The following is a 12,411-nucleotide window of genomic DNA, read 5'->3' on the forward strand; positions in this document are numbered from 1 at the left end:
ACATGAACGACTACTTTGGAAAATTGTGAGCCATGGAATCGAGGTTGAAATACTCACATGGATTAAAAATTGGCAGGAGCATAGGAAACAGAGTGGGGTAAATGGACAATAGTCGGACTGGAAGAGCGTCACCAGTGGGGTGTTGCAGGGCTCGGTGCTTGGACCCATGCTCTTCAACATCTTTATAAACGATCTGGACATTGGTACGATGAATGAGGTGTATCAGGTTATGGTGCCAGGACTGGTCGCCATACATGAAGAAGGGTCCAGAGAAGAGCGACTAAAATGGTTAAGGGGCTGGAAGAGTTGCCGTACAATGAGAGATTGGAGAAACTGGGCCTCTTCTCCCTTGAAAAGAGGAGACTGAGAGGGGACATGATCGAAACATTCAAAATACTGAAGGGAATAGACTTAGCAGATAAAGACAGATTGTTCACCCTCTCCAAGGTAGGGAGAACAAGAGGGCACTCTCTAAAGTTGAAAGGGGAAAGATTCCGTACAAACGTAAGGAAGTTCTTCTTCACCCAGAGAGTGGTAGAAAACTGGAACACTCTTCCGGAGTCTCTTATAGGGGAAAACACCCTCCAGGGATTCAAGACAAAGTTGGACAAGTTCCTGCTAAACTGGAATGTACGCAGGTGAGGATGGATCCATTTAGAGCACTGGTCTTTGACCTAGGGGCCGTCACATGAGCGGACTGCTGGGCATGATGGACCACTAATCTGACCCAGCAGCGGCAATTCTTATGTTCTTATGCTGGTGATTTTCCATGGCTTCCCTGTATGCCTCCTCAATTAACTTTTCCAGCTCTTGGACTTCTTTCTCGATGGTTTCCTCTGTCTTAACGTTCTCTGCATCCCTGTCCTCCTCCTCCACTGCTCAAAGTGCTTCCAGTTCCAATATTCTGCCCTCCAGGAGTCTGATTTGTTTCTTCAGGCTCTCCAGTTCCCCGCATCGCATGCATACATAAGACCGCCTCCCAGAAGTGAGGTAGTCATACATATGGCAGACGGTGCAGAAAACTGGGTAGCTCAACTTCCTGCTTCTGTCTGCTGCTTCCATTGTTCTTCGCTTGCCGCTCTGCTGTGGCTGTCCTCTGCGACTCTTGTGGCTGTCCTCTGTGGCTGCTGCAGTTGTTCTCTGTGTTACATCATTAAAATTAATACTTTAGCTTAAAAATCTAATTTGAGGCAAACTGTTTTAATATTTCAGAGATTGTTATAACATTTATTTCCAAGCATTAGAAAATATAGCGAAAAAGTTAATTTTTGCACTATAATGATCTTTTGCAAAAAATCAGAGGGTTATAGCAAAAAATTAAGGTCAGTTTTGAATTCAGTGACCCCAAATTACTATAGAACTTCCACTACAATACCTCTGTTGCACAGTGTAACCCTATCAAGAGATCAAAATTATTTGGATATCTCAATAATCTAAAGGCTGACATATATTTCTTCAAGAAACTCACCTAAATCTTAATGATATAATCAAAGACTTAAAAACAAAAAATATTCTATTGCAGGTTTCTCCCTGTCAGCCTAGCATTGCTAGCAGTCAGCATTTTCAGTTGGCCTAACCAATGTCAGCAGAGGTCTATGGGACATGATATCAATCTGACTCTGGAATGTTGATGCAGATAGACCCTAAATGCTCCTGCACAGAATTCACATACATTAAGCATCCAGGCAGACTGGATTGTTTATCAAGAAGATATTCTACTTGAATGAGACAAAGAAGCCAGAGACTAATCCCATCTACCATGCCTGCAAGTATCACATCTTCCTTATCAATTAAACTAACCATTGTTTCAACAGTTTGCAAATTATAAACAGAAAGATACTGGGACATACAATAGTTTCTATTTTTAGAATAGGACTCCAACCTATAAAAGCCTCCTCTCTTCAATACCCCCCTCTCTCTGGAACCTGAAGCTTGGAACATCACCCCCTCCTTTTCACTCTAACTCTTTCTTTGTCCTCACAGCACCTATTTAGGAAGCTTTCTTTTTTCTCATTCACAAGAGCACAGAAGCAGTCTCTGTATTTGTAAAGCTTATTTCTACAATTGTAATGCTTAATGTGTCTTTATAAATTCTGCTTTTCTGTAATGTTAAGCCTATTGCTGCACAATATATATATATTCTTTATGCAAGCACTCTTAGCTGTCTTTGTCATTAATTTTACTGCCTACTGAATCTTCAGTGAGGGTATCGAACCCGGGACCTGGCAGATTGTAAGGCCGCCAATGCTTTAACATTACCCCTCCAAAACCTTACATTTTGGAGGCTAAACCTTACACTCCCCAGCTTTAAAAACATAATGGAGTATTTTAATGCGTACTAGTGCTGCCCGATTCAAATTGATTCACCGATTCACTTTGGGTGAATCGATTCGAATCGATTTATATTTTTTAAAAATTGGCCTCACCGATTCGGGGCCTAACCTTCCTCCCCATGCCTTCAGGTTTAGTTTTAATACACAGCTTCTAAATGTCAATAAAGGGCAGCACTTTTGGCAAACCTGAAAGACAGCAGAGGCATCTCATGGAGCGCAAGGAGAAAGTAATATAGTACCCTCCCCCTCTATCAGCCACAGATCATGCACGCTCCTGGGAATGCTGCACCTTTACCGCTTTGTCCCAGTCCCGGCATCTGGTGCACTCTTTCCAGGACCTGCCTCCCTGCTTGCTCCCTCACCAGTTTTACTGTTGAAATGAAGTCATTCACCTCGTGACAGCTGCTTCTCCATAACAAAAAACTGAGCTTCCTTCTGAAGATGAGCTGGTGTTTCAGCGAAGGGAGGAAGGGGAAGTTTACATGTTGCTTTGTAGCCCTTTTCTCCACTCGCCCCCCTTTCTACCTACAGTTTGGCTTGATCTGATCTGAAACTACTCGTACAGATTCTGTGCGAGTAAATTTTTTCTCGAGAGGGACAGAGAATGTGTGTGTGTATGTCTGTGTGCTGCAGAGTCCGTTCAAACCTCATTCCCCAGCAGCTAGGAAACGAAGGTGGGTTGCAAGAGCCAGAGTGATTTAATCAAAGTTGTAGGATCGTGCAAAAAGCAAGTCATGCTGTCTTTAGTTGTTCTTGTGGATTGCATGAGGCTGATCTTTCCTGGCTTCCTTTTCTGGTTTTGTGAAACATAAGGAAGGCTGCTGCTTGCTTCAAGTTTTGACCAAGGTATTCATTGTATTTGGGATCGCCTCATTTCTAGACAATGATGGAATGACTATAAAATGAGTATTCGCAGTCCACACCTTATGCTCGTGGTTTCAAACCAGCCCCTCTGGAGTTTTCCAGTGTGCAGAATACAGCAGCTTTCCAAATACAGGCAAGTAATTTTGTAGTGCAAGAGACTGTAGGCCAGAGGACAATACAAAGAAGAGGGGAACATGCAGGCCTTTGGGGGGAGAGGACCCTGGTATAGAAATACACAGAGGGAGGTGGGTGCAAAGAGACATGCATATGCCGGACGGGGGGGAGGGAAGAAATAATGGGTCTAAAAACAGAGTAGAGGGAAAGAGATGGTGAACAATGGGATTTAGGGAGGGAAGGAACAGAAAAGGAGAGAAGTTGGACATAAGGGATGGTGTGTGAGGGGGGATAGAGATACTGGATAGGAGGGTAGTTGGGAAGAGAAAAGGAGAGCTGGTGGACCCTGGGGTGGTGGGGAAGGAGGGAGAGATGCTGGATGAAAGGGTAGTTGAGAAAAGGAGAGATGGTGGCTCTGAGGATGGTGAGGTCCATAGCTGCGGGGATGGAGACGAAAAAAAGGAAAGATGCCAGACCTCCTGGGGGAGGGAAAGGAAACGGAAGGGGAGGACAGAGATGGAAGATGAATGGTTAGCATGGAGAAAGAAGAAAACAACAAATGGGCAGGAGACCCTGGCAAGCGAGTTATTTGATTTGAATAATGACCAGCCAAAAAAAGGTAGAAAAAATAATTTTATGTTTTGTGATTACAATGTGTCAGATTTGAAATTTGTGTTAGACCGCAAATGTGAGCTAGGATTTAACAGAGAGAGGAAAAGTCTTTTTTGTTTGTTTATTTTGTTTACATCACAGCACCAGTGTGGGTAGGAGAGGGCAAAGGGTGGGTGAAGAAGCTATAAAATAAACCCACCAGGATGTTTTTTGTTTGTTTTTTTAGTTCAAGAAAATTTTATTGGTTTTAGAAAGCATAACAATATCTAAACAAAAAGATGAGCTTCCAAGGAAGCACAGGTTATAAACCGGGTGGTGACACCCATCAAGTATATCTAATTACACAAATGAGATGTGGCTGAAGCATAAAATATATGAGCAGTAAACAATATAACAATCATCGATGTATGCAAATCATAAATACGAAATAGGAACGAGATATACAAACATCATATAGGAACGAGGGAAGTATGTTGAGAAAGAAAAGGTATAATACATTCAATGCTAAGTACATTAAAGGTAAGTATGTTATAATGTCAGCAGACGCTGATATGGCAGTATGATATGATATGGATGATAAAATAAGCACATGATTAAACCAGAAAACTATGAGTAGATGGTCTGGATGATGGTCAAGGATCTAAGTGCTGAAAATAGCCAAAATCGACCAAGTTTTGTCAAAAGTCGTTATTAAGTTATGACGTTCAGCCATATGTCGTTCAAATTTACTGTGGAGACACACGGAGTTCCACCATTGATTGAAATCTAATTTTGTAAAATCTTTCCAATTATGTAAAATGAGTTGAATGGCAAGAATTAATAAAAGTGTCAAAAGTCGATCATGATACACAGATAGATGGGCAGTGAGTGCAGTGGATCCCAGGATCAAAATATCAAACAAGAGGGGATCAGTGATAGAGAAAAGTTTGGCAATCGTGCGCCAGATCGAATTCCAATAGGCCTGCAATTGAGGGCACTCATAAATCATATGCCGCAAAGATCCCTCAGAGGATTTGCAGGTCCAGCAGGAGTTATCTGAGGATTTCGTTATTTTGGCTGTTTTAACGGGGGTCCAGAAGGCTCTGTGATATAAGAGGAGAGCCGTTTGTCTATGAGAGGCTGAGTGGAGGGATTTAAATAATCTGGGCCATAACGTCAACCAAATATGCTCGGTGAGTGGGGATTGTAACAGCGGATCCCATTTATATATGGATTTGATAAGGAAAGGATGGGATTTTGCCTGCATATATTTGTACCAATTGGAAGATTAACCTTTGGAAACCGAGAATAATTGAATCTTGGAATGTAGGTCCGGAGCAGTATGCAAAGATGCAGGAGATGGGAATCTCACAGTAAGACAATGATGCAATTGTATCCAATTGAAATATTGGGTGGGAGGGATGTGGAATTTAGCCATGATGTCAGAAAAGGTAATCCATTTATCCACGTTAATAAGATGAGTAAGAGTCCAAAGACCTTGTTGTTGCCAGGATTTCCAAATTATCACTGTATTGTCAATTTTGAGTTTGGGATTATGCCAAATTGGTGCTGAAAGTGAATCAGCTAGTTTGTTCTCAGAGATGGAATCAATATGGTGGAGTGCCTGCCAAGTACTAAGCAATATCGGATTGCATTTGGCCTGTGAAGGCAAAGGAACGGCAGGCGCATGTTGCAGGAAATATGTATCTAGTAACGTGTGTTCTAAAGATAACCACGTGGGCGGTGTGTTTAGAGAAAAGAGGTTCGACCATAGGGAGCCTTGAGAGAGCAGGAAAGCATAATGGTATTCGCGGAAACTCGGGAAGTTGACACCTCCCTGGTCCCACGGACATTTTAATTTACGCAAAGCAATCCGGAGTTGTTTGCTTTGCCACAAAAAGGAAGATAGGAGACGTTCAATACGAGAGTAGACGGAGGAAGGAAGAAGAAAGGGAAGCATACTGAGAATATAATTTATTTTGGGGGTTATCATCATTCGTATCGTAGAAAGTCTGCCCCACCAGGATAAGTTAAGAGGGGACCACCTAGAAGTGCATGAGTTAATGATAGAGAAGATAAAATCAGAATTTAGTTTTAATGTGGATTCAATAGAAGGTCCACGATCGGTTTGCTTAGTGAATCTAGCCCATAGTCCTTCAAAAATGTTTAAGTAGCAGCTTTTCTAAAATCATTTACACATGTAAATCAGGGTTTAAAAAAAAAAAAAAAAATAGGTGTAAATGACACCTAACTCTTATAAAATAACTTCCACTGCGTCTTCAATAAGAAGAGATTTGGTAAATAAGGATAAGGCATGTTAAAGAGAATGAAATATCAAACATCATCTGGATGATCTGGCAGCCTTTCAACCAAAATGGTTTGCTATCATCATAATGATCAATAAACCAATCTCAGACTTACAAAATCACCATTAGTTAGTAATGGTTAATGTATTTGATGCAGTTTTACTAGGGCTCACAAAACATGGTGTACAAGAAAATAAAAAAAGATTGTGTTAATAAAGCAGAGGTGGAAATAGGCACAACATTCTCTCGCAGATAATATCATTTGACAATGATAGCGATGTATTCATTTTCTGTACACCTATACATGAGGAACCCTGTCTGCTCTTAACACTTGGAAGTAATGTGATCCATCAATTAACAGGCATCTGTTAAATCTGCAAAGCTGATTTGTAATAAAGGATGACACCATAGGAGGGGGTGCTGAAAAATTTCTCAGCCCAACCAAGAAGAGAATGATGTGGATATAGTTCACAGAAATAGATCTGAACTGAAACAATGTCAAAAACATATAATTTTGTTTCTGCAAATTGGCACAACAAAATAAGATAACATTCTTTTCAGCTACAGTGGCAAAATAATGCTCAGAATTTAGGAAGTTGGTTGGTTGGGCTGAAAACATTTCAGCACCCTCTCATAAGATGGCTCAACAAAATCTCACCTCTGAATTCCAGTCCTCGAAGCTGGAAAGTGACAAAATCATTTCCAATTTCAATCAGGTGAACTAAAGCATTCAGATAATCTGATGTCAAAATGAAACAATCACCAGAACTGCAGTTGCCCCAACGACCAAGAGCCAAATCTCCACACAGAGATTCCTGGAGAGATCTTGTCAGATGTTCATAAAATATTGAATTAAGGTTGTTATCATTTCCTAATATCAAGAACAATAATATACAAAGAAGAATATTAGATCTCATTTTCAACATAATTCATATGAATAATATCAGTTTGTAGAAAGTAGGTTATGAAAAACTTGAGTAATACCTAATATAAAAGAAATTACTCTGGTCTTAATATCTGACCATTTTAATATTCAAAACTTTTGAGTAATCTTATGAAATTTTCATATTGTCTTCATATCTGCATAATTAACAGGTCCTTTATCAGTGCTTCTCAACCCAGTCCTTGAGGCATACAAAATCACATCAGGTTTTCAGGATATCCACAATGAATATGTATGAGATAGATTTACAAACAAAGGAGGTAATGCATGCAAATCTATCTCATGCATATTTATTTGGATAGCCTGAAAACCTGATGGAACAGCACAGTTATTTCTATAACAGGTGTTATCCAGGGATAGCAGGCAGGTATTCTCACATGTGGGTGACGTCATCCATGGAGCCCCAGTATGGACAGCTTTAAAAATGCATTACTACTTTAAGAACTTAAGAAAGTTCGCAAACTGCGCGCATGCATAAGTGCCTTCCCACTCAATGCAGGCTCATGGCTCCTCAGTTCTGTAAGCAAGCTAAGAAGCCAACCAGGGGAGGTGGTGGGTTGTGAGAATATCTGCCTGCTGTCCCTGGATAATACCTGTTACGATAACTGTGCTTTATCCCAGGACAAGCAGGCAGCATATTCTCACATGTGGGACTCCATAGCTTACTAGAATGGGATGAGAGTGTTTGCCATTAAGAAAATAAATCTTACATTACTGCTTGGTTGAAGTGACCCTCCTGTCTGGAAAAAAATTCTAAGACAGTAGTGAGATGTGAATATATGAACTGAGGCCCAAGTAGAAGCTTTACAGATTTCATCAATAAGAGTTAAGTGTAGGAAAGCAAAGGAAGCTTCCGTAGAGTGGATCTTGTGGGCTGTGATGCAACTCCCAGCCTGAGCATAAGAGTAAATGATACAAACCATTAACCCTATAAATATAGTTTGCTTAGATACAGGACGGTCCAACTTATTAGGATCAAAGGAGATGAAGAGTTGAGGAAATGCTCTATATGGCTGAATTCTCTGTAAGAAAGAAGCCCAGGCTCATTTGAAACAAAAGTATGAAGAGCTGTTTCTCCAGAAGGGGAATGAGTCTTAAGAGAAATACGGTAGATCGATTTAGATGGATTCTGTTGAGTACTTCTGGAAAGAGCTTCAAATGGGTGCGAAGCACAACTTTGTCATGATAAAACACTGAACAGTGGATCCGCCACCAGTGTTTGAAGTTCACTCATTCTTCGAACAGAGGTAAGAGATGAGAAAAAAACACTGTCCAAGTGAGGTATTTAAGATAAGTCAAAGACACAGGTTGAACAGAAGACTTACCATGTTTTCTACTACTGTTGTACTTGCTGTTGTCCTTGCTTAATAAAATAGATTTGAACATAAGTCGAGAGAGAACAACATTGAGATCCCAAACTACTGGAGGTGGTTTGAGAGGTGGTTTGACTTTGAAAAGGTCTGTTAATGAATCTGGACAAAACTGGATGAGGAGTTAGATGTCTACCATCAACTGAGCTGTGAAAAGCATTGAGAGCACTGAGATGAACTCAAATTGAAGTGTTCTTGAGGCCTAAATTGAACAAATATAGAAGAAATCTACCGTATTTTCATGCATATAACGCGTGCGTTATACACGATTTTACAAACCATGCATAACCATGCGCGTTATACGCGTGAGCGCGTTTTACAACTCTTTTTTTACATAGTTCCCCCCCGACGTCCGATTCATCCCGCAGGACTGCTCGCACCCCCACCCCGAAGGACCGCTCGCACCCCCACAGCCTCCTCAACCCCCCATCATGGAGAAGCTCCTACCGTTGTCCTGCTGCTTCCTCTGCCAGCGGTCCCGGCCCTTCTGTGAGCCCTGCGTCTGCTGCTTCCTCTTCTGGCAGTCCCGGCCCTTCTGTGAGCCCTGCGTCTGCTGCTTCCTCTTCTGGCAGTCCCGGCCCTTCTGTGAGCCCTGCGTCTGCGCTGCTTCCTCTTCCGGTGGTCCTGCCCTTTCTCTGACATCAGAGAAAGGGCGGGACCGCCGGAAGAGGAAGCAGCTCAGACGCAGGGCTCACAGAAGGGGTGGGACCGCCGAAAGAGGAAGCAGCAGGACAACGGTAGGAGCTTCTCCATGATGGGAGGAGGGTGGGGAGGCTGTGGGGGTGTGAGCGGTCCTTCAGGGTGGGGGTGCGAGCGGTCCTGCGAGGGGGGGTGAATCGGACATCAGGGGGAGGCATCAGGCTTTCAGGGTGTGGACAGGACTTCAAGGGGGAGAGGAGAGTCGGGGCGGGCGAAAGGAGAGTCGGGGCAGACGAAAGGAGAGTCGGCGTGGCCAGAGGAGAGTCGGGCGGCGACGGGAGAGTCGGGGCGGCATGCGCGGTATACGGGTGTGCGCGGTATATAAAAATTTCTTTACATAAATTACAGTTTCCCGCGCGCTATACCCGTGTGAGCGTTTTACACGGGTGCGCGGTATATGAGTGAAAATACGGTAATACTGCACCTCAGTGCAAAGTCACATCCATTTCTGCTGGAACACTGCTGCGTAGACAGTTTTCTTGATGCTTCTATGATGCATCTGACAGGATGAAAAAGATGAAACTCAGTACACGTCAACCCAAGAGGTACCAAGCTGTCAGGTATAAAGCCTGTAGATTGATATTCAGAAGATATCTGTGAGTCTGCATTAGAAGAGATGGAAAAGTCTGTAGAAACATTGGTTCCTTGATACTGAGCTGAGGTAGAAGGGAGAACCAAGGATGCCCGGGCCACTAAGGGTTAACAGAATCCTGGTGGCCAATTCCTGTTTGAGTTTGACAAGTGTCTCGAAGATTAAAGGGATTGGAGGAAACGTATAAGAAACTTGCATGTCCAATCCAGAAGAAACACATCAGGTTACAGGCATTAAGAAAAATATTGCCTGGAGCAAAATTGAGGCAATGTGTGATTGAGGGGACACAAACAGGTCTATCTGAGGAGTCCCTCAAAGAAAGAATATGTGTTGCAGAGCTGCAGAACTGAGCGTCTACTTGGCCAAAGAAACCTGCTGAATCCATCTGCAATAGAATACTGCTTCCCTTGAATGCATACTGCTTTCAAAAATATATTGTGAGCAATCGCCCAGTTCAAAGTCTGCTGGACATGTTGACAAAGAAGGAGAGAACCACGTGCCTCCTTGCTTGTTTATTCAATACATTACAACCTGAAAGTTTGTGGAAATTAGATAGTCACAATATGCTGAAATGTTACGAAAGCACCGTAGATTGCTCTGAGTTCCAAAAGATATAGATAGAAAAACACTAGTTCAGTAGATTAGCAACTTTTAAGTGCAAATACTGTCCAGATAAACCCTGCAAGCCTAGGAGGATAAGTGTGTGGTCAGAACCTTGTGTGGAACAAAAACCTCCTGGAAATCATGAAAGAGCTCATCCAGCACTACAGAGGTTGTCAAAGTGTAAAGTGTTGAGACAAAGGGTTGCAAGCTTGAGACCACTGACATGCAAGAGTTTATTGAGGCGTCTTGAGATGAAGTCTCTTATATGGAATAACATGTACCATGGAGGCCATGTGACCCAGGAGTACTAACAGATGTCTGGCCAAGATTGATGGGAGAAGAGAAGTCTGCTCACAAAGCTGAATCAATGCTGAGGGAGAAACAGTCTGAAATAAAAAGGTGTGTAGCAGAGCTCTGATAAATTGCAGATTTCTAGAAGATTAAAGTTGGGATTTAGGAAAAAAAATTGAATCCCCAGTGCTGAAAGAAGAGAATTGTGAACTGAGTCACTGCAAGGACCCATTATGAGTTTGGATCATTGATGAGCCAATCATCCAGCCAGGGAAAACCTGGAGACTGCAACGCTGCTGCCATTACAATCTGGCCTTGATGACTACTCTGGAAGAGGATGCAAGGTCAAAAGGCAGGACTCTAAATTGATAATGGTGCTTCGCTACTGTAAATCTGAGTAATTTCCAGAAGTTCAGAAGCACTGGAATATGAGAAGAAACTTCTTTTCAGATTCAGGGAGCATATCCGGTTATTGCGACCTGAGAGGGAATATAAAGTTATCAGAGGGAACATGAAACTTGTTTTCCCTTCAGTGGAAAATTTATTCAGGCTCCTGAGATCTAAAATTGGCCATAGACCTCTCTTCTCTTTTAGAATGAGGAAATACCAGAAGTAAAAACACCGGTTCCCCTGCAGAGTGAAAGCTCTTCTTTGAGAAAAAGTACCATCCCCCAAAGAAGAAGAGTCGACTTAAAAAGAGACTCTTGAAGGTCTGGAGGCATAATGATCAAGTGAAGAGAGTTATTCTCGAAAAATTTTTTTTTTTTTTTAAATGTAGTGGCCTCTTCCTCCCTTACAGCCATTCCCAAACCTCCAGGCTTTTGGAATCAAAAAGACAATGGAGTAAAGTGTGGCGAATGTTCATTAAGGAAAAAGACTTAAAACAACTGTATGTCTTCTAGAAGGTACTGTATAAACATTGATGTAACAGTGGACGACATCTTGGAAGAGAACCACCTGGTTGATCCTGCTTTAAGGATAAAACAGTGGAAGGTTCCAATATGGTGGGAATTTAACTTACAGGCTCTACACCCCTGTTAGATTCCACCAGTTCAAGTAGAATCGAAAGAAGAGGAAAGAGCCACCTTACAGGCTCTATGCTTCATGATGGAATCCTGAAGCAGCCACACCCGCACCATGTGGAGGAATCTAACTTTACAGACTCTACACCCATGTTAGATTCCTCCGTAGACCATGAATAAGTCTCAAGCCCAATACAGTCTAGGTAGGGGAAGGGATCGAGATGTGATGAAATTCCTGTAGATTGAGAAGGAAGGCAATATCCAAACAAAATGCTTCACATAACAGGAGATATAGAAATTGCGATTTTGATAGTCTGATTGCTAACATGGAGTACTGGTACAAGTGGTATCCAAATGTGTCCATAGTGCAGCTTTCACTCGCTGGTGGCACTGAGGCATAGATTTTTTTTTCTCTCTACCACTAGTGACTGGTATATAGAGGTATATACCACTAGTGACTGGTATATAGAGGAAAGTCTCTGGAAGCACCACTAATGACTGGTAGTTATATATAGAGGAAAGTCTCTGGAAGCTCCTGTAATGGTGATGGGCGTTTCTAAGGTGTTGGTAAAACAGTATCCCTCTTGAATGACCTGTAGAACCCAGAGGACTGTAGTTATCAGTTCCCAAAGGGGATAATATACAGTTGGAGCCAAGGTTTGATTGGTTGAGGAAGAGGCTGA

At 42.2% G+C, this 12,411-nt stretch overlaps 1 protein-coding gene across 1 annotated transcript in view; it reads right to left on the bottom strand.

Annotated features, from left to right (window-relative positions):
- Positions 1-12,411, bottom strand: part of PCNX2 (pecanex 2) — a 1,104,481-nt gene that overhangs the window by 305,780 nt on the left and 786,290 nt on the right. Inside the window, 1 exon segment of the mRNA XM_033937641.1 lies at positions 6,867-7,079. Coding sequence (XP_033793532.1) covers positions 6,867-7,079 — 213 coding nt within the window.

The sequence above is a fragment of the Geotrypetes seraphini genome, chromosome 3, assembly GCF_902459505.1.
Source record: "Geotrypetes seraphini chromosome 3, aGeoSer1.1, whole genome shotgun sequence".
NCBI classification, from domain to species: Eukaryota; Metazoa; Chordata; class Amphibia; order Gymnophiona; family Dermophiidae; genus Geotrypetes; species Geotrypetes seraphini.